This window comes from Callorhinchus milii, unplaced genomic scaffold, assembly GCF_018977255.1.
Source record: "Callorhinchus milii isolate IMCB2004 unplaced genomic scaffold, IMCB_Cmil_1.0 Scaffold16, whole genome shotgun sequence".
Taxonomy (NCBI): domain Eukaryota; kingdom Metazoa; phylum Chordata; class Chondrichthyes; order Chimaeriformes; family Callorhinchidae; genus Callorhinchus; species Callorhinchus milii.
In genome coordinates this window covers 14,498,149-14,520,010 of record NW_024704757.1, presented here as the reverse complement: position 1 = coordinate 14,520,010, position 21,862 = coordinate 14,498,149, and the positions used below count along the sequence as shown (strand labels likewise).

Genomic DNA, 21,862 nt, shown 5'->3' with positions numbered 1-21,862 from the left:
CAACTTAAGACTAAATGTAAGCATTTTCCACAATTCCGCCCAATCTTAAGTTATAAGGCGAACCTGTGTTACAGGATAAGACTGGATGGTATTTTGAGTCTCATATCCCTTTAACTGCAGAGTGCAAACTGCAGATATTGAAAGTAGCATCAAAACATTCAACATTCGGGAAGTCGCAATTCTTTTTTGTGCTGGCTCCGATCGCAGCTTTGTCCTGAAAATTGGCGTTCATATTCAATAAAGCTTTTTTTTTTTTGCCTGTGACATATTTTACACGTCAAACGAAATGTCTGATTATTTGAGGATTTTTAATGAAAATACAGCTACAACGTATGCGCGTTTCAAGTTTTAAAAATCGAAAGGAGGTATTCTTGAAAGAGAAGCGGCTGAGTAATAAATAAGGCATTACCCTAGAAAATTTCACCATTTTCCAAAAACAAAATCTCGCAAATAGAGGCATCTACTGAAAAATGAATTCAATTCATTCAATATGTTTGTTCCATATGCCACTTTTTTTTTAACTGAATAAACTGTAGCTAAATTAGCTGATCAACAATAATTATGTCTTCAAGACTGTTGAGTTCTATTTCTCAAGCCATTTGTATTCCACTTTGGAAGCTGATAACAATTAACCCCGTTGCAAATTGTCCTCGTGTGACTTTCTGTTGCGAATGTCATTCCAATCACATTCGTATTCGCGCCAATTTCCTCTTTGGAAAATATTATTCAATGGCAATCGCCAAACTGGAGTCCTGAGAAATAGAATCCCACAGCTTGAATTCATAAATTTAGTGGAATACACAATCCTATCTCCATTGTGTAGAAAAACTATTTTCATAATTACAAAATATAATATAGTACCTGCTGCTGCTATTTAACATTGATATATGCTCTCATTATTATTATTATTATTATTTAACTTTTAAAAAATAGCCACAATTAATCACGTTGACACCACAGTGAAATATGCAATTTGAAAATGATTTTAACAATAACGTTTCATATATACATACACTGGTTACTCTGTGCAATGAACCGGGTATCCCAGGTCCCATTAATCCTCATTTTGCGTGGAATTTCCTGTCTGGCTTTCTCCACAACAATAAGTGCGAGATGCAAAACAAATCCGAGTGAAAATGGAACAAATGTGCCACTGCCAAGAAGGATTTATGTAGTTTGTGGTTAAATCGGGAACAGCTTCGGCCTGCGGCATAAATGTTGTTTGAAAGCCTATTCAGCGTTAGCCTTTCAGTTTAGGATTTCAGCTGCACTGTTTGTGAGATGAGTGGTTTGGGTATTCATTAGCATGTTAACCAGTTACAAACTTGACAAACCTGTTGACTTTAAAGGGAAATAAGACACTCCCAATTTTCCACTTTAAAATGTGCTTATCCTTCAACTATCTGTTGCTGAATCAGTACGTATGCTTTAGGCTTTGAACCCATAAGAATTGTTCTTTTTTTACATTCTGCTGTGAAACATCTTGCCCCGTGTGACAGCAATCATGCACCTGCATAATAGCGACTTAATTCTTCCAAATTACCTCATTTTTATGGCGGTTTAAAATTTATGGCAGGTGTCCCTTTTTCTCGTACTTAAGGTTTTCTTGCATTCATCTTGGACAACAGATACTAAACAGAATTCCCTCCGAATGGCATTAAATCGTAGATAGGTTTGAATATCGCTTACAGGACGAGGATATCAAGTGGGGTCAGATTTGTGGCAGCTCTTCGGTTTGTCTTGAATAAAGGGAGATTTCAGCACATCACACATTCTGTAAGATGAGCACAAACTGTGACGTATATCAAGGGGTTGGGTTCACCGCGGCCACAAACCCTGACGTTAGACTTTGCAACGAGTATTTAGGATTGCGTTTCAGAATCTTTACAAACTGTCTTCAACGTTTCACAGGACTGTATCATTCGATGAGAAAACAAAAGGGGGGGGAAAAGAAAATCGGTCATTTGTACAAATTTCAATACAACTCGGCTATATATAATCTGACAGTTATTACTTTCACTTCCTCTTCTACCTTTCCAAAGTCTGTTGGATGGCATGTGCAAGAGACAGTATCCCTTTTGCTGTGCGCAAAGGGTCCCCACTATTTAGCAATCACATCTATACCGTGTTTCTTGTACCCAGGCTTTCTTGTACATTATCTTCTGATGTTTTAAAGCTTCAAAGATCCTCCCGCCCCTTAAATCTTGCCAATTCCATTCATTCAACATGAACCAGATTCCCCTCTGCTTCCCAGTGCTTGGACGGAGTTGGGTCCTGATTTTTAACCCGTATTGTGAAGATGGTGAAGCAACAAGTGATGATACAACACCGGTACCTGAAACCTTCAGCTCTACGATGTATTATCACGTGCGCACATGTTTTGGAAGTCAAATGGATATTTTCACATCATTAACAAAATATTTGGCAACTTATTAAAAACGTAGAAATGTTACGTCACATCACGTTTCACGCGTCTAATTTGCTTTGCCGACCCTCTGATAATCATGAACATCAATGCCACCTACGCACGATAACAAAAGGCATAGCGCTGTCTAAACTTGCCGGCTCTCCTTCACCGTGTGCACATGGATAGGGCACAAACATGATTTGCGGCAAATATATATTGCTTCTCTGAACAGCTACATCAAATGGAGCTTTAATGGAAGTGGCCTTAACACTGTTCTTCTCTTAATATCTCTGACATTTCACCCAAGTCCACGGAGGTCTCTGGCATCCGTGATTTTGCCGTGCTTGGGGATGGATCGGGAAAGACTTCGACCGAGCTGGAAACCGACTGGATCGACCGCTCTCGAAAATAGTTGATGGCCTCCCGGTCGATGTAGGTCTGTTCCTCCCTCAGGCTGTGCTCGAAGATCTTGCGCTTGTGCCGAAACTCTATGACGGTTTTCGTGTAGGAGTTCAGCGTGGTGACCGAGGCAGCCATACAACAAGTGAACGATCCCCAGGCCAGGCTGCGCGGAAAGAGAACAGAATGAGAAAGATGTCGACATTCCGCGAAGCGCTTTGAGATGTCTCGACGATACGACGAGGCGCTAGATCAAACGCGAGGATTATTATATCCTTTTTTTTTCTCTGCTTTTTCCATCCAGGGAAAAAAAACGAAAACGCTGACGATGACACACTTGCGTAGCGCCTTTCACGTCGTGAGGACGTCCCAAGGCTTTGTACCCTGGGACAGCAGCGACGAAGATGCGTTAAGGTCCGAGTGCGCCCTTCAGACTCAACAACAGACTCAGAAAAAACTAGATCGCTGGAACCCCACACACAGGTCGACTCCAATTGAGTGAAAACGTGTAACGATTTGTCGGTGGGTTGGTCCCGTGACCTGGGTAAGAATTGGGTTGAAATCGATCGGAAAATATTTCCCTTTGGATTTCGAGTCCTTGGGTCGGAACATCTTGATCGTCAGCATTTGAGCCACCTGTAAGTTGGCATCTCGCCCACCCTGGGTGGTTGGTGCTGTCGCTACTTGAACGAAGCTGCCCAATTCGCTCTACCCCGCCGTCAGGCGATTGAACCACAGCGGACGCATGCACTCCCCTCGGAACAAAAAACGACAAGCGAGCAGAGCCAGAAGTCGGAAGACATCAACGGACTTAACAGAATATATGAGCCCGGTTTTGGACCAGCAAGTGTCGAAGTCGAGAGCGCGTTGCAGTCATCAAAACATAACCAGCCTAATCTGCTGTAACCGAACAGCGCATTTGTGGGCTCTAACTTGGAAAAGGTGCAAAAAATTGCGAGGGCTTCACATGAGAGCAAACATTGGAACTCCTTCTCCCTCCTTTCAGACCGCTCAGTAAAAGCGATTTCAGCTTCCAACACCCCCCAACACGGAGAGCACGTGAATCCAACCTGAAAGGTACCAGCACCTCAGCCTGAACTACTCCACAGGCAGTGCAATATCTCGTTGATCACACAGCTGCACCAAAATAGTATAGCACGGAAATAGAAACCAAGTAAATGTAATCTTCGGGAACTATCATCTGGCAATGCACGCACATTTTTTTTGCTCGGCGAAATCGAGGCAGGAAGTCAAGGATATATGACAGGCCAATAACTTTGTAACTTCAGCAGTCTGGAGAGAGCTACAATCTCTAATAATTTGCCTTACAATCCCTAATAAACCATCTTATTCTACTTAACTGCCCCCTTTGAAGGCTGCCGCACTGGTCTGTTGCAGCATCAGTGAGATGACCTTTACTTGACGTGTTTAACATCATTGATTTGGCTTCTCAGAGCACATGCTGATACGGGTAACAGTCCTTCATATAGTGAAGTGAGACTGAGTTTTAATTAGAGTTAATTCCAAAAAGGATATCGTTACAATTAAACGGACTCGAGATCTCACACAGCACAATACTTTGAGAGGTCAATGTAACACACTGTAGTCTACAGCTGGGAATCAGTACGGATAGTCTCTGCGGTACGAAAAATAGTTCTCGATTAGTCATTTAAAATTTTTGCTCCTTGCCTTATCGTGTCGTTCAATTGTCTGAAGTGCTTCTCGTGATTTAGTGCGACTTGTAGTGACTGCGTATTTGTAGGCGAATGCGGCAGCCAATTTTTGCATAGCAATGTCCCAGTCTGAAGTGAATGACCAATTTTATCTGGTATAAAATATATAGTGAAGTGAGACTGGTATCTGGGAGATAGTTGGCCAGAACAAGAGGGCCGTGGGATCTTAACACCATCTGAATAGGCCTTGGCTTAACATCTCATCTTAAGCGGGGCAAGACAGCTTCGTCATTTAAACTGCGCTTTATGTTTGTCGAACACATTTAAAAACACAGCAGCTGTACTCCGAGGAATAAGTACCGGTTTGTGTACATACAGGAAATGTTCATCACTCATTGCAATCTGAGAATGGCGGCAAGGTGTAAATCCAGTCATTGACAATAATGAAATGAAGCAACACTCACTCAGTAATAAAACTGAATGGAGTGTTGACAGTAATTCAAGCTGACAAATGGGATTTCCTCGACCACGTTCGATGGGCAAAGTAATCTATTCAGCACTGCTACCTTGAGGACTCTCATCTTTCACCAGAATTAGATACCAGATAAAATATCTGATGAAACTGCTTTATATCCAGAATTACTATTCGATGCAAAATGGCATTAAACTTGTTCAATATTTTGTGACATGAAATGAAGATTCATCCTCCTAAGGGGAATCCAGTGGTGCATGAGACTGACATACTGACATTTCCCCTTTGTGATCTGGGTTCAAATCCAGTCCAGGATGACATTATCCCCCACCCCACTCCCTCTGGAGATACTCTCGATGCTTTCTATCCAGATTTATGTTCGAAACACACGGGGGAAGCAAGATCCAGCTAGGGGCGTTATATAAATGGAAATTGTTGTTGTTGATGTCATCTAATACAAGAGGAATTCAGACCAGGAAACTCCAAATTGCTCTCAATGGGGAACGAGGAGAGCTCCGGACATGCATGACTCAACTCATGGCCAAAGCTCTTTGCTAACCAGCTATAGTTTTTGAAAAGTTACTAAAGAGTTTTTTTGTGCAACCAGTTCTTTAAACAATATGGCGCTGTTCCTCCCATTAATTTTCGTCGGCAAATGAAGTCGTTCATACACAGAAAAACTCTACCGCTTTTAGTAGGAAGTGTAGATCTTGCATTTGCTTCACAATAAATATTGATCCATCCCAAGAGTCACTTTAGAAAATAGCAAAGGAAAGCCAGAAATGCTGATTATAAAGATAGCAAACGGAAATCAAATCAGTCAGTCTATTTATACGGTATTAGTACGGTAGCCAGCGCATAAATACTCCTGATCAATCATTTACGCTTGGGGAAACAAAGGCTTTTTGTTCGCATTGGTTATCAGGCCTTTTAGGAGCTAATATAAGCTCAGTATCTATGATGGAGACACCGTCTGCCCTGCAAACCAAACCTAATCTCCTGCAAGAATTTGCCGATACACAGTATAGATGTCTGTTGTTACTGTCAGAGGGAAGTAGAAATAAGAATGTGCGGTTGGTGACAAACCAAGGTCTCCCTAACCTCGAGCCTCTGCAGCGACTCATACTCCATGAATGATAGCTAAGCGAATTGAACTCTCTGGGCCGTGTCGTATGGTACCAAGCGATGATTTGGTGCAGCTGAGCTGTGAAACATCAGGCTGTGATTGCAGCTGCGTTGATCGCGCTTCAAAAGCCTCTCATCGGACCATGTTGCAAAAGCTCTGTGGTTAGCAATCGTCCATTCTATCTGCCGTGGGCTTTGACCACTGAAGCGACTGGAATGAACCGGATGTTTTAGACCCAAGGCACCTCTGAGTCCTTGATCAGACACCTGTGGACACCAATCTTCAACAAGCGGAACTTATTTCTGAACTGGCCACTAGCCCTCAGCAGCCTGCATTGACTTGGGTAAATTGAACACATGATAGAGCTGAACTCTTTATCGTGACTACAGTTACAGGCTCATTAACAGGAACATCTCAAGAGACGTCCCAAATAGAATGTATTGATTCAGTTTGGCCGAATCTTGTGGCACATATTACTTTAGAAAGAAACAAGCCCACAGGGCAGGGACCCAAGGTTAGTTTTTGATGTTGTTAAAGAGGTATTTGTGCGATCATCTCTTAAATAACATGAATTATTCTCTCGATTGTTTTTCAAGGTCTGCAAATAAAATCTGTTCGCACAAACAAGTGGCAGCCTTCGACAATGGGACAGGGCAGAAGACGTGGCTGAGGACTTTGCTGATGCTGTGAAGAGCTCACACTAAGTGGAAATGAATGAAAGAAAAGAGGCTTAATACCAAAACGACCATCCATAGTCCCATGAGTGCGGTCTCCATTCTTCGGGTCCCAGGCTGACTGTTACCTGGAACACTTGTGTGTACATCATGTGGGCTACCATTCCTAGAAGTCCTAGAATTTAAACACAGAAGACACAAATGGTTAAAAATCGGTTGGCAAATAGGACATGGAAAATACTTGTGCTGCAAGCAAGATGCTTTAATCATCCAAAACACCGTTTCCTTTAGTCTGTAAGCTTTCGTTTTGAACCTTGTCACCGGGATAATCATTATTTTCTGTCCATTTGTTTCATTTCTTTTTCAATAAGTTACTGCATTTCCAAGTACATAACTGTGTATGTACAGTACAGTCATCCCAATCCCTTCTTCCTGCCCTTCATGACTAAAATTTTGGAAATGAGAAAGTTAAAACTTCGGTAGGTGTGGAATAAGAACATTATTTACCGTCTGGATGGGGGTAAAACTTCATCTGAGTCTAGATTTATAAATAATCCTTTCATTAGCACTGATTATAATAAAATAGCCATTCTCATCATCCACAATTTGGGAAAATTGTTGAATTCAGGTGCATCTTTGAATCTGTTTTCCTGTATTTCTTAATACAGTTTTCTTTCTAAGTAAAAGAAAACCTGTTCACTAACTAAAGCTGTATTGATGAATCTGCTGACTTCTGAATGCTCGGAAATGTTACGTTAATAGAGTAAATTTAGACTCAGATGGAGATTTCCCCCTTGAATTGGGTTCAATACATGGACAACTCCTCAGGTCAGTAACATTGCAATATCATGTAGGTCAGTGACATGCATAAAATTGAGGAAAAACATCAAGATTAATTTTATAAGCACAACACGATGTTATTATTTACTGGTTCCCCTTCCTATAATGTTATAGAAATGTTAAGTGTGGAACGTCGATTCTTAATACCAGAAACATGAGCAATTGTTAGCTTTCCTCTACGAACTTCGCTGTGAGAGAGTGATAGATCGAATAGATTTATTTTATAGGGTAGAGTGGAAGAAATAAGTAGAATGAGGGCTCTTGAGATGATGACTCAGAGGGGACCTTGTAGAGGTAGGTTTACACCATTTTAAATAGGATTGGAAAAGTAAACTAGAATACTTTAGGGTGAACCACAAGAGTAGAATAAGGTTTGGAATGCGAGGTTTAAAGTGCAAAGGCCAATGTCAAGACAGACGGGCAGAGGATAATTAACAACAGTGAAAGTTGCAACGAAGGGAGGGTAATTGAAGCTAAAACCTTGGACACACTTAAAAAAAACAGCCTGATGATGTGATTGGGAGGATGGGAGGGTGGGTTTTCTGGAGGGATGAGATCAGACGAGTTGAAGAAGGGTCTTCTCCATCCAAACCAATCTACATGATCTTGTGAAAACACTAAATTGAACACGGTATTGTTTCATTACATAAGTGAACCTTCTGCTAAAGTTACCGTCTCCTCACATACTCTCTCTCTCTCTCTCTCTACAGAAGAACTCGGGCTCCATCGACACGGATTCTCAAGTGAATCTGAGGCTCTGAATACTCAATGACATAAAGATGACTCCGGCTTGTTATCAGCGCTTGTGTAATTCGATTTCATTATGGAGACTGAGCATTTATTCTGTTTCTAAGGGTTACTTGCTTTTTATGAACGCTGCTCATGCCAAGTCTCCTATTCGCCAAACGGCAGAATCAGTAACCTCCTGCCAATAGTACATCTTCACACAGTGTTGTTGCAGACATTTCAATCTCTCTTCAAAGACTTCCTCGGTAACATTCATTCTTGCTAATGGACCTTAATGTAGGTCACTTTACCGCTCATACTCTCCGATCACGCAATCATGTGACACAAGTCCCTAGTTATGTGTGTGACTGTGTCACAAGACTCAGAAAGATTTTCCGCGACAGCACGATACTTACACATTTCCCCCACCCCCGCACACACTTCCATAGTAATTTAGTCTTCATTTATGGCTGGTCGCAAAATCGGGCAGATTCTCCTAATTTCTCTTCAACCGTGCCTTCAGCTCCCCTCTCACTCTTTACCCCCTCCTCGCTCCCTCCCTCCCTTCCCTCCCCTTGCCTCCCCTCACCCTGACCATTTCCCCCCTGCTCGGGTCCTGCCCCAACTGTCCATCGCCTTGGGACGTCCTCCCGACGTGAAAGGTGCTTTATAAATGCAATCTTGTTGTTGTTGTAGTTGTGCCCCACCCCCCCCCCCCCCCCATGGAAAAGAGCAACTGCGTGAATGAGGAGATGATGTTTAAGCTGCAAACAAAAAATGGTCTTCTGTTGCCACCAGCGCACAAATTGGCTACAGCCCAACTCAGCCCCCAAAAAGCTTATTGCTGGTCTCAAATTCACACTGGTGCATAAGACCTAACGTGAGATATGAAAAGTGCTCACCTTGCTTCAGTCTTGCGACAATCGATTTATTTTTATACGGCGTCTTTTTTCCGCAGAGAAATTTTGAGTTTGGAAGCTCCTCTCTGGAGCTCAAAATGCAGATCTCTGAAGCAAGCAGAAGTGAAGTGGGTAAACAGGGCTCAGCTGATTTCGGTCAGAGAAACTCTTTCCGAATCCATCCACTGTCCCGTTCATTATTGATTTGTAGGTAGTTGGTCTACTAATAGTTGCTGTCTCCCTACAGCCACTGCCAAGTTTTCTTGTTTTCACTGTAAACTCTCAACAGGGGACCGCACTAAATAGCAAGAGGTGAAGCTCCTGTTTGATATCATCAGTATGTATGTCAAAACCGCAGCAGCCAGCAAATAGGTTTTGTCACATGTGGGAACATTTCCAGGTTCATTCCTTTCACCAGTTTTCTATAACTAATAATAATCCTGGCATTTGATGATTGCGTCTTATAACATCGTTGAGATGTCTCAGAGTGCCTCACGGGACACAGTGCAAAGTGGCGTGAGTGTGTGGTTTTCTGGGAGAACGAGGCAGCCAATTTACACGCAGCAGACGGATGAGTGACCAATTTTATTTTGGGTGATTGTCGGCCAGGACACCAGGAGAAACTCCCTTTTCTTTTCGAGCAGTGCCATGGGATATAAGCCCACAAAATATACAGTTGATTCACTTTACAGTGTATTCTGTGAAGCGCTTTGAGATGTCTTGAAGACGTGATAAGGTGCTATATAAAATGCAAGGACTATTATTATTATATGGGATCTTTAGAGTCCACCTGGACAAGCAGACAGGACCTTGGTTTTACAGCTCATCCGAAGGACGGATATGTTTGGAATTGTGAATTGTGCACAGATCACTGTTCCCACCCCCCCCTACTCCCCACCCCACAGTAATAGCCATCGAATCAGCCAGAGGTCACACAAGAAGAGCAGTCAGTTGGTTGAAGTTCTATGGAGCTGCCTGTGAAACATTTCTACAGAAAATGTCACTGCCCGTCAAGGGAAAAGGAAAGAACGGAGACAATTTCAAATCAAGACTTGCCGGTGTCATTTCACACAGCACCCCTTCAAGCTCGCACAGAGAGATTTTCACCCTGTCAGTATATTTTGATTCATGCCTAGGTCCGGAGGATTAGAAGGACAGGAGCTGTAACTCACACCGCCACACTATTGCTGGGCTTGCGAGGTTTTTTTCACCCCCCCCCCCAGCGATTAATCATGAAAAAAAGCTGCTTGACAATCGAATGACTGCAGTTCATTAAAAAAGAAAGGTAATTTTCGCTCATTTTTTTTTGGACCTAAAAGTGAACCTATTTGATGTAAAGAAAGTACCGTTGAGCGGTTATAGTTTGGACTATGAAGAATGTTATTTTCTGTCACTTACCATCTGGGGCAGACTTGACTAATGTTCTGACCTATTGAGAGGTGACACCTCTAATTCCCAAACTACAAGTTCCTTTTAACGCTTGAGCATTCGGCAGGGCCGTGGCAAACCCGTTTTAATTTCACTCTGGATTAGTTTTAGAGGTTTCTTCTGATAACTTTCGAATGACACATTTGATGTTCATTGAAACTTAACCAGCAGGTCATACAAAGGCGCCCCCTGCTATTACCACGGAAACTTTTACTGGCTATTGTGTTTGCTCATCACACATATCAAGAATTGAAGTAAAAATTAAATGGTGGTTCACATCAGGCTCAACGTCGCTACGTTTTTCCGTGATTGAGAAGCACAGTGGAAGGTCTCTCCTTGGATAGCCTCTGCCTCTCATCGATAAGAAATGTATTAAGTTGTCAGACCACATGGACCTCGATTGCGATTTAGTTTGGCTCCAAAGATCTCCCACGTAATTAATACCTGGAATCAGAAGACCCGAAATTCCACCTGGTCCGTGAGACTATCTTCTCTTCAAATTTAAGATGGCACCGAATTGCAGAAAATTTTTAAGAGTAACTTAATTTCGAAGAAGTGCACGAAAAATAAACAGGAAATTCGGGCTCAAAAACATAAGAACAGTTCACAATTCTGCACGACCTTCCTCATGTTTAAGACCGAGTGGTCTTGGTAAAAAAAAATGCATGGTAAAAACTAAATGGAAATTCAGGCCCAGATGAATACTACCAGGTGTCGTCCTAACCTGTCAGCGATGTCAATATCATTACCAACCCAAAATAAAATAATAACAAAATAATAATCTGATATAGCGCTTTTCATGTCTTCTAGACGTCTCAAAACGCTTCACAGAATGTATTGTTAAGTAAATTGACTATACTTGTGGGTAAAACACAGCAGCCAATTGCGCACAGCAGCGTCGCACAAACAGTCGTGGATTGAAGAGATCAATTAATTACTGTTTGTTTTCTTGAGGGACTATTATCAGGTGAGTGGAGTAAGGAAACTTGCCCAAGGTTTCACCCGGCCGGAAACTGAATCCAGATCTCTCGCTCGAGAAGTGAGTGCTCTAACCACTGAGCTACAGGAACTTTGCGAAAGTTTCTCTCTTTATTCCACTTTCTATAAACATGGTGCGAAAATAGTTTGCTTGCAAATTTTAAACTGTTGTGAATCAACCGTTCCCTCTAAATTTGTCCTCCTGCGAAATGCTAAAAATGGATAGCCTTTAAAAGTAACTTACATTTTACCTCTCATTACAAGTTAACAGTAGACATTGTGCGGAGCCATACCTTTTGCTGGGTGGGTCGGTTAAATGTTCGAGCAACAAGTGGTTAAGTTAAGAATTTCCGAGTCAGCATTAGTCTCTCTCTTGCTAATTGGAGGTTGTCAATGAAGTGGTCATTAGAAACTAAAGTACTTAAACATTTACAATCCATCAGGACCAGATGCAATGTTCCCAGGGGTGCTTAAGGAAATGAGGGATGAGGGTACAGGCGACAGCGGAGGAACGTGGGTGTTGGGTTTTGTATAGCGCCTTTCACGTCGGGAGGACGTCCCAAGGCGAAACTTCGTGAAACTGCACGACTGGGGAACAGCAACAGTTGTTACTGCAGTACAGTAAATCTGTACAGTCACCTGCGGGAATGTGGGCTAAGACACTGGGAGAACCTCACTTCTCTCTCTTTCTCAGTTGGTTCAGGGAATCTTTACTCTCCGCCAGCAAACACCCAGGTGGGACCTCGGGCTACGGCTATCGAGGCACAAAAAGGTTGCGAGGTAGCGCTTAAGCTGGAAAAATACGCCACGTGTAAACGTGATATCAACGGTTGCCTTCCGAGATGTGAAACCGCCGACGTCGTTGCATGTTCGTACTGAATCACATTTAGCGAGATGTGAAGAAAATTTATTTTTTGGTAAATGCTGGCTTCCTTTGGTTTAAAAATAACTCCGGTATGATTTAAAATAGAAATACAATTATTGTTCTTTTATCCGCATTTCTTTCCACAGCAGCTGCACGTTTAATTACACAGCAAAGTGGCAGGTGTGTTTTTCAATTACACATTCGTGGAGGTATTTGTGGACTTTCTCACGCTTGAATAATTTACTTTGATGATTCTAAGTTAATTTGTTGTTGGCTTCTGTTTCTGAACAATGTCTCTAATTGACTCTTTTAGTAGAAAGCTTTTGCACCTGTTCGAGTCGCTCTCTACATAATTTAAAATCGCCCATTACTTATGTATTTAGATAAGAAAAACAGAGGACACAAATTGTTAATGAAAGCGATAGTTTCTGGGGTGGATCCTCACTGACTTAAACGGCGCAACCGTATTTCCTTGGCACAGTGTTATTGCGTGTGTTTTGTACATTTCAGTACCGGCTGAATGGAGCTGTACATTGCAATGACCTGTGTATTCCTGGGGTGCGTTAATACCAGTGTTAATTGACACACTGGGTCACAATCAATCGGTAACCATCATGGTTGTGGTGGAAAGTCCATCCGTACTACCTGCAGATTCCAAACAATGGGCACGTGCTCCATTTCAGCGGTCACCAAACATGGAAAGAAGTAAGAAACACATACCATAATACTCAGAGAATTACCTCCAACACACTGATTGACTTCAAACTAGCACGTGCATTGCGACTAGCAGGTTATTGAAAAATAATAATAATCCTTGCCTTTAACATCGCACCGATAACATTGAAACATCTCAAATCGCTTCGCGGGTAATTGCTGTTATTTGACTGTGTGGGTTTTTTAGGCAAAACTCAACAGTATTGTCCCACAAAGCAGTATTGAAGCGAATGACTGACTGATCACAAGACTGGATCACATCAAGAAAGCCCTTGGGTGCATTTGATCCCATCCTTCTGGAATATGTGTCTCACTATCTTCACATTCACGGTATCACAGCTTCCAGGCAACAACCATCCATCCTGGAAAGTAATTACCCAAGTTGCAAATAAAGAACTCCTTCCCAATGTGTGTTCTGAAATTGCCGTTTGGCCTTTTTGTTTTACACCACCCACAGGATCAGTAATTACAGGCTTCCTTCATTGCGGTTGTTCAAATATATATATAGGAGAGAGCACATTGCTGTGTATATTTCGGTCACTAAAAATATAATAATAATAATCTTCATAATAATAACAGTAACAACAAGATCTCATCCCCACTGCACTTAGCAATTGTAGGATTATCAGATCCATCAAATGAACCCAGTTAAAAACTGCCACACTCTGTTAATGAGGATATTAATGATATTTGCAATACTACTGGAGGAATACATTAGCTCCAGTTAATTAACACTTAAAGACTCGTGTCTTGTGATTCATTGCAGAAATGCATTAAAAAATAAGGTACCTTTGTAGAATGACCTTCCGTGTCCATGCCACTGGCTGCCTGTTACTGTTCATTCACTTGAGTGAAAGATCAGAGGCAGGTCACTGGTATCTGGTGCTCAAGGGCTTCTGACATTTCTGAAAGAAATCCTGAGCGTGTCTTGGTCAAGGGGAGATTGTCAGTGTTAAAGAAAAGTGAAGTCGTACATACCTGATAGAACAGTGAAGACAGCAGCGAAGGCGTTCAGTTTCAGCCCATCGATCACATTGCTTGAATGGAAGAGCTCCAGACACATCAGACTGAAGCCAACAACTAAGAGTACAATGTATAGGACTTCGGAGATGACTGACAGCCACAGGACACCTGCAATAGAGGAGACACTCTCTGAGAGGAGTCTCAAGTGGGTTAAAGGCCCGAAAGAGCAAATTTGCCCTGTGTTGTGTTGTGTTGCGTTGTGTATATGTAATTTTGTTGTTGTTGTTGTTGTGTGTTGCTCTGCCTGGGTTAATCCGTTAATCCTGATCAGAAACAAGCATTAATACTACTACTCATGAGAACCACCTTGGCATTTGATATAGCGCCCTATCACGTCTTCGAGACGTCTCAAAGCGCTTCACAGATTATACTATAAAGTGAATTGACTATATTTTGTGGACGGTGTATTTTGTAGACTAAGATGTGTCGTGGCAACTTAACGGCTCATTGGTAACTGATATTTTCTACACGCAAAAAACAGACCATTATAAAATCAAATGAGAATACAACATTTCTTGAGATGCTTCAAGGCACTGACCGAATCTTGCAAGAATTCCCCCCCCTGTTTTTTTAAATAACAAACACAACGGGGCATAACGTTCAGAAATCAGCTACGTTAGTTCCTCTGCACTCGCAACACAAGATATTCAGGTTACCTGATTCTACCTGACTGAACGCATTTTGAAAATATCCCCGACCCTTTTTTAAAACGCATTGGTATGAGATCGAGCCCCTCCCACATCAGCAATCTTAACTTCCAAAAGTATGAGGCTTTCGCACTGAGTGTAATGAAAGGGTCACGATTCTCAGTCCAGAACACAGGGGTACTAAGAAACTCCTTTATTTTTCTAGTCCAACTGTAAACAACAAATTGCACTTATAAAGTGCCTGTCGTGCAGAGCAGTGTCCCCCGGAGCACTGGATACCACACATGTCACAAACCCACACCGTGGCGACATATCCTTTTATACACGCGCCGCCGCTGTCAAGAGCTCTGGGACCATACCCTGAATCAAGAGTGCTGTACAAGTGCAAGTTGTTGTTGTTGTTCTATTTCATTGGTTCTCTACTTAATTGCTTTTTTTTTTGAACTTCTTGGAAGGGATAACCTACAGCTGGCTCAGGAGTTTGGCACTTCCTCTTGTACAAACACAGCCTCGCTTATGCTAATAAAGTCCAAATTTCATGTGGAGCCTTTTCTGAATTCCACCTAAGAAGTTTGTCGTTGGAAGAGCTCCGGCAGAAAATTAATTACTTCAATGGCCAACATCCAGGATTCTGATAATAATAATAATAATCCTTGCATTTGATATGACGCCTCATCACGTCGTCGAGACGTCTCAAAGCGCTTCACAGGACACGCTGTAAAGTGATTAGCAGATGACTGCCTTTTCCTTTTTTTTAATGCAGACGTTACAGAGAAGTGATTAGGTTTAATTTAATCAGGGTTACACAAGGAAAGGCATCTCTGGATAGAACTCGTTCAGCACAGGCAGGAAATAATTGATAGTCGCACTGACTTTGTTTGCCTTGGGAGCCAAACTTGCAACAAATAAATTTCAATAACTATGAAACTCCCTGGAGGCCAAACAGCGAAAACAGCTTTGTGATACAAGATGATTCAATTTCAAAGCTTTCCAGCAGTGGGAACCAAAGTCAGGCATTTGTCATTACAGGAATAATATGCTGTCTTGCTTTTTTGGGGGCATAATTTGCTTATGATTTCAAGTCGTCTGTTTCATATCAATTTATCGAGTTCAAGCGCCTTTGCTTTGTTTTGGATTAAAACGAAAGGCATAAAGAAGGTGATGGGACTATTTTTTAATGCATCGGTTGGGCATGTTGAAATAGTTTCAGATTTCCCCCCCCCCCATCCCACACGCTCTCTGCCTTTGTTGTCTGTTGTGACGGTATTTCAGATTCTTGAGGTCTGAAAATTATTCCGAGATGGGGAAAGCCAAACAGTGAAACTCGGGCAGCAAATATCAAAGCAGTTTTAATTTCAATCGTGCGGTGAAATTGTAATCCCTATCGACATTATGCAGGTGCTGTATTTTTTTTGTCACATCAAAGTTATCCATTAGCGAGGTCAGAGTCGGAGCGCTGCTTTTAACCACAACCTTCCCTTTCGAAACTCCGTTCTAGAAGGTGTCGTAGAGGAGAAAAAAAGAAGAGCCAATGTCTTGTGTATATTTCCCACAAGTTGAACTCTTTTCAATTTATTTTTTTAATTGTAATCCCTTCCCGACAGTGCATCTGTCAGCAACGGGGACAATGAGCTTTGTTGCATAAACCAGCTGCCCCCTTTCTGTCATATGTCAGTTAATGCATCAGAATTATTGGCAAGCGAGAACATTATTGACTGTCATGTAGAAAGATATGGAGTCGTCTTGAAATATGGGGGGGAATTAAGACCACGTTGGCAGGTTCTGCCTGGAGAACAAAGCGATCGAGCAGATGGGTTCGCGGAATGGGATTTTTTAAAAAAAAAAGAAATCGGAATTAACCGAGCTTGTCGTACAGATTCGAATGATGTTAAATTAAACTCTGCAACACCAGCAACAAAACGAAAAAGCACTCGTGTCTCACGTTTCGATTTCTGCCGCTGTTCAGCTCTCTGAGACCCTCCCCTGGGCTGTACACAAGTGCAAGTTGTTGTTGTAAAGTTCCATCATTCTAACTTCCTTCCCAAGTTCCTTTGTGGTAAGGAACTATGTGAGCGTCAGTATGTCGAACCTATAAATATTACTGCCGCAAACAGTGTTCCCTCACTTAGATCAGTAACAATGAAAAGCCTAAGTCACTTGGTTTAAAAACATCCACTTGTGATTTACCTCTTTCTGATGCTGGAGCGAGGTCAATAAAACTTTGGCAAGTTTCACCTGAAACAAGAAAAAGAGTAGCATTATTATTTTATTCACTTCAATATGACCTACGTACCAATCGGCAGTAATGTTACACACCCAATAAAATTACTGCGGCATCAAACAAAGTTACGGTCACCTGTGTGAAGAATGTAGAGCATTTACTTCTAAAAGGGCCAAGTAAGTCTGAAATCTGTGCATCTTTTTCTTACACCAGTTCTTAATCACTTTTTATTTCCGTTCACATCCGGTTCCCGTTCCTTCCAATGTTACACTGGCTGTTCAGACGGGTGATACGAATTCTGTGGCACTATGAGAAAAGAGGAGGGAGTTTCTCCTGCGAAGGAGTATATCCTGACAGGATGTCACAGGACAATGCTGGAGCCTGAGAGTGGATGCTGGATTCTTGAGATGGACTGTGATATGGAAGAGGTGGGGGTCAGTTTCAATCCATAAATTAAGGGAAATTTAACTTTGCACAATATTCATTTCAGTGAGCACTGGAGCTGCTTCAAATTGCCGCTAAGTGCCCAAGGGGGAAACTTGTAACGGCAGTGGCTGCATATCTATCCAAGTTATTTCAACTTAATTTACATATTAATGAAGTTCCTGGTCGTATCCCTGAGGGGTTTCAAGCAAGACCACCGAATACGCCTTCACAGAAACAGAAATTTTCAGCAAAAGGATGGGGCCCATTCAGCACCACTTTGGAACATTTGACAATAATAACCTTTGCATTTGAGGTAGCGCCTGATCACGTCATTGAGACGTCTAAAAAGCACATCGCGGAATACGTTGTTAAGCGGATTGACTGCGTATTTTGTGGGCGAAACGGTTCAGATTGAAAGTAGCGCACATCACGAATACGTGGACAAAGTAACATTCTTGGAGATACTCATTTCAGAAGGTTTGACCCCAACAAAGTCCTTGGGTCCAAAACAAGAAGTCAACAAGCCCACATGACCTCAGTGAGCTGAGTGTGGTCAATTTTCTATTGCCCCTGAGAAAATCATACCTCGGGCGATTTGTACTTACCTGGACTGGATTCACTAGTGTTTGCCAAACCAAAGCTCTGCAATCTTGAAAGTGTGTTTATTGAGCCTTTAGTAACTTGTTGCACTCATCGCACTGCGTACCTTGGTCGTTCACTTCATCACTGTTTGTGGGATATTGCTGCGCGCAGATTACCAGCAGCTTTCACCCACAAAATACACTGTCACTACCTTTTACTCCTGTCCTGTGAATGTGCTTCGACACGTCCTCCACACGTCCTCCCGACGTGAAAAGCGCCAAGTCAAACACCAACGAAGCAGAACAACTTGCGAAAGCAGTAACACGCCCCAATTTATTGTCACTTCATTTGCTCAAAAACAGCTGGTATTTCTTTTGTTTGCATCCATAGGCAGCACTTCATCACGGCCAACTGTGACGCAAAGATATTCATTTACGTTTATTAGAAGGATCTGGACAGAATGCAGCTGAAGAATGCGCTGTCAGTTTTACTGGAATAAACAGACTGCATTTTATTCTGAACAAATCAGACGAGTATTCTGTCAGTGAATTCGGTTTGAGCGCGGAGCTGTGCTGCTGAAATCACCCGCGTTTCTTCCCAATCTGCATAAGATGATGCCCGGGATATGACAGACATATGATGTTTTCAGCGGCAAAGCAAGGTCCGTGTTTCAAGGGGCTGATATTAATTATTGGGTCACAATTATGAAATATTAAACGCCTGACAATAATAATGACCCCAATAATTATTAAATAGTATTTTTTAGAAAATATTGTGATACTAAATATTAGACAACGATAATGTTCCCAACCCCTGGCTCGTGTCCAAACTCTTGACTGTCCAGCACCTTGGGACCTCCTCCTGACGTGAAAGGCGCTGTACAAATGTAATTTGTTGTTGTTGCTGTTATCGACATGAACTTGCGTAGCATTAAAGTGCAAATGAAAAACACTTCACTGCTATCTTAGAACAACACCAACTTGCATTTATAGCGCGTCCCTGTCTCGCACAGGATAGCGTCCCAGAGTGCTTTAATAATCAATTAAAATAATGAGGATCACTGTGATGTTACATGGGATTTCAGCAAAGAAATTACAGCAGGCTTTGCAACCGCATTAATATCTACCGCTTCACTTCTACCCTTCAGCCTTGTCAGTGAACATAAATTAGAATTCATTTGAAAATGGGTCTATTAATTTATTCGGCATCAATTATCTGACATTCCTTCACAAAGTTTCTCAGTGAATATAAAAGTTCTGCCAGAGATCATTTGGCTCTGCCCGATAATTAGGCGCATAATCTTGATCAATAGCATTTTAGAACTGGTTATGTTCCATTAGTCATTAGTGGAGTCCTGTAGCTCAGTGGTTAGAGCATTTGCCTCACAAGCGAGAGACTTCTTGAGGATGTGATAAGGCGCTATATCAGGTGCAAGGATTAGTATTATTATATTATTATTACTGCCAAATACTGTGAGAAAAAGAAATAGGTGTTGTTCCGCAATGGGAAACTTTTTTGCAGAAAAAAGTGGAGTGCATTTCCAGAGATGTATATCCTCTCTGAAAAACCAAATTGAACTTTAATAATAATGATAATAATCCTTGCATTTCATACAGCGCCCTATCACGTCTTCGAGACGTCTCAAAGCGCTTCACAGAATATACTGTAAAGTGAATCGACCGCGTATTTTGTGGGAGAAACACGGCAGCCAATTGCGCACAGCAGCGTCCCACAAACAGTCGTGGATTGAAGTGACTTCTTTTTTTTAAGGAATTATTACCCCCGGAAAAGCGATCCGCCAATCGACTAACAACCAAGTTCCTACTTACTGCTAGATATCAGGGTAAGGAAACTTGCCCAACATTTCTGCCTGCCAGGGACCGAACCCAGGTCCTCTCGCTTGCGAGGCGAGTGCTCTAACCACTGAGCTGCAGGACTCCACAGTAATGTCATCAGCAAAACTTTTTAAACTCATTTTTTTAAAGTAAGGTCGACAGGGACGCTGAGCACATATACCAATGCTATCTATTATAAATGCCACCGGTAAATAAGTGGATCAAACAAAGGTCTCCAGACTAAATATCTCTAGAAATAACTTTAAATGGGCCAACGGTCCTCATTTTTCTTTCTGCCAGCCGATTCGTGGCTACTAACTGTAAGTAATTCTATCCAGTCACTAATTATCCAAGGATGATGATTATTATTATAACAGCAAACTGATAACCCCACTCCGGTTTAACTTATCACTGGAACTGTCTCATGCCCTTTAATACCTCTCATACCCAAATATCCGTCTACTTGTCCTTAAACACCTCTCTTGACAGATATCACAAGCTACATTTGCTCGCGTATAAAATGGACAGTGATTTGCAATAAGTAACTTTTTAGCATTTTCTTTCCAGTCCTTTTCAGCTCAAATGCAAACTTAAGGCCTCGTCTCCCCTCTCCCCCCCCCCACCACAGCCCCCCACCCAAAAAAACACAAAGCCACGTTTCTGCACACCTTTTAATTTCAGAGTCTTGTAACTTTGGCCCTTGTAAAAAGGAAAATCTACCGTACGTGGGTTTTCTGGAAGGATGAGATCAGGTGAGACAAAGGGCCTTGTACATCTGAATTAACCTTGTGTATCTTGTGGAATCAGGCAGCAAATGGTGCAGCCCAAGAGAAGTGGCCTTGATAGGGGAATATCATTTGCGGATTTCAGTTTACGACTGATCATAAAAGAGAGAAAGACTTATTCAAGGGGATCAGATGAAGGACAGGAAAATGGATACGAGGAACAATCAACCGAGAGAGAGAGAGAGAGAGAGACAGAGACAGAGAGGAAAGAAAAAATAACACAGGAAAATTATGTCTGACGAGTTAGGAAAGAAAATTAATAACTGCAAATAGCTCTCAAGAGAATGACAAATAGATCTAAAGGGAGGGAGAGAGAGAGAGAGAAACTACAGCAAATAATAATAATAATAATAATAATAATAATTCTTAATGGATTCAGCAATGTTACAATGTTCAAGAGCAAAAGAAACTTAACAGTCAATCTGAGTTTGTCTGATTGGTAAAGAGCAACAGTACAATGAAATGAGACCATAAAATCGGGGGCGTGGGTTGGGAGTGGGGTGTGGGGGGGGAATGTTGATTAATTTAATGTAGATCAATTAATGATGATTAATTTGATTCTAAAAGCTCCATGGATTTTCAGTCTCCCGAGGCGAGCCATTTTTTTTTAGAAAAGATTTCCAACACGAACACCCTTCAAGTGAAACAAAATTGAACATTAAGGCTCACCAATTGCCAAACGTAACTTGGTTCGAGGGAACTTAATAATTTACCAAGGTGAATGATTATACTGGCGGTCGGTCTCAATTCCTTACTTACTGCTATGAAGATTTCCATTGTTTTTGCTCGGTGAAATGCTCCCCAAACCTCGTGCAAATACCTGAAATGTGTGACATTTACTAACCACCGAAATAATCGGCGCCACATGCATTGCAGACACAGTGACGAAGCCAACAGACAGATACAGAAGCATCAACGTTGGAATTGAATTCTTAAACTCTGACTCGAAACCAGAAGGATTACTTGTAGGGCATAACCTTACAAGTATTTGTGCAATCTGTAACTTGAAGCAAGACCGAGTTTGTAGAATGCTTCAGAACACATTTCAGAAAGGAAAAGCAAGTACTACTTTATATCTCAACCTGTAAGAGATGGTTTGTGACATGCCACCAGCAAAGCTCCTCTCAACTTTCCTTACTTTG

The 21,862-nt window shown here is 41.8% G+C and overlaps 1 protein-coding gene across 1 annotated transcript in view; it reads right to left on the bottom strand.

Moving 5' to 3' along the window:
• Positions 1-289: 289 nt before the first annotated feature.
• Positions 290-21,862, bottom strand: part of gsg1l (gsg1-like) — a 31,623-nt gene continuing 10,050 nt past the window's right edge. Inside the window, exons 2-5 of the mRNA XM_007893801.2 lie at positions 17,059-17,106; positions 14,180-14,332; positions 6,815-6,926; positions 290-2,972 (exon numbers count right to left, since the gene is read on the bottom strand). Coding sequence (XP_007891992.1) covers positions 2,672-2,972; positions 6,815-6,926; positions 14,180-14,332; positions 17,059-17,106 — 614 coding nt within the window. The 3' untranslated portion in view covers positions 290-2,671. The remainder of the gene's footprint in view (positions 2,973-6,814; positions 6,927-14,179; positions 14,333-17,058; positions 17,107-21,862) is intronic.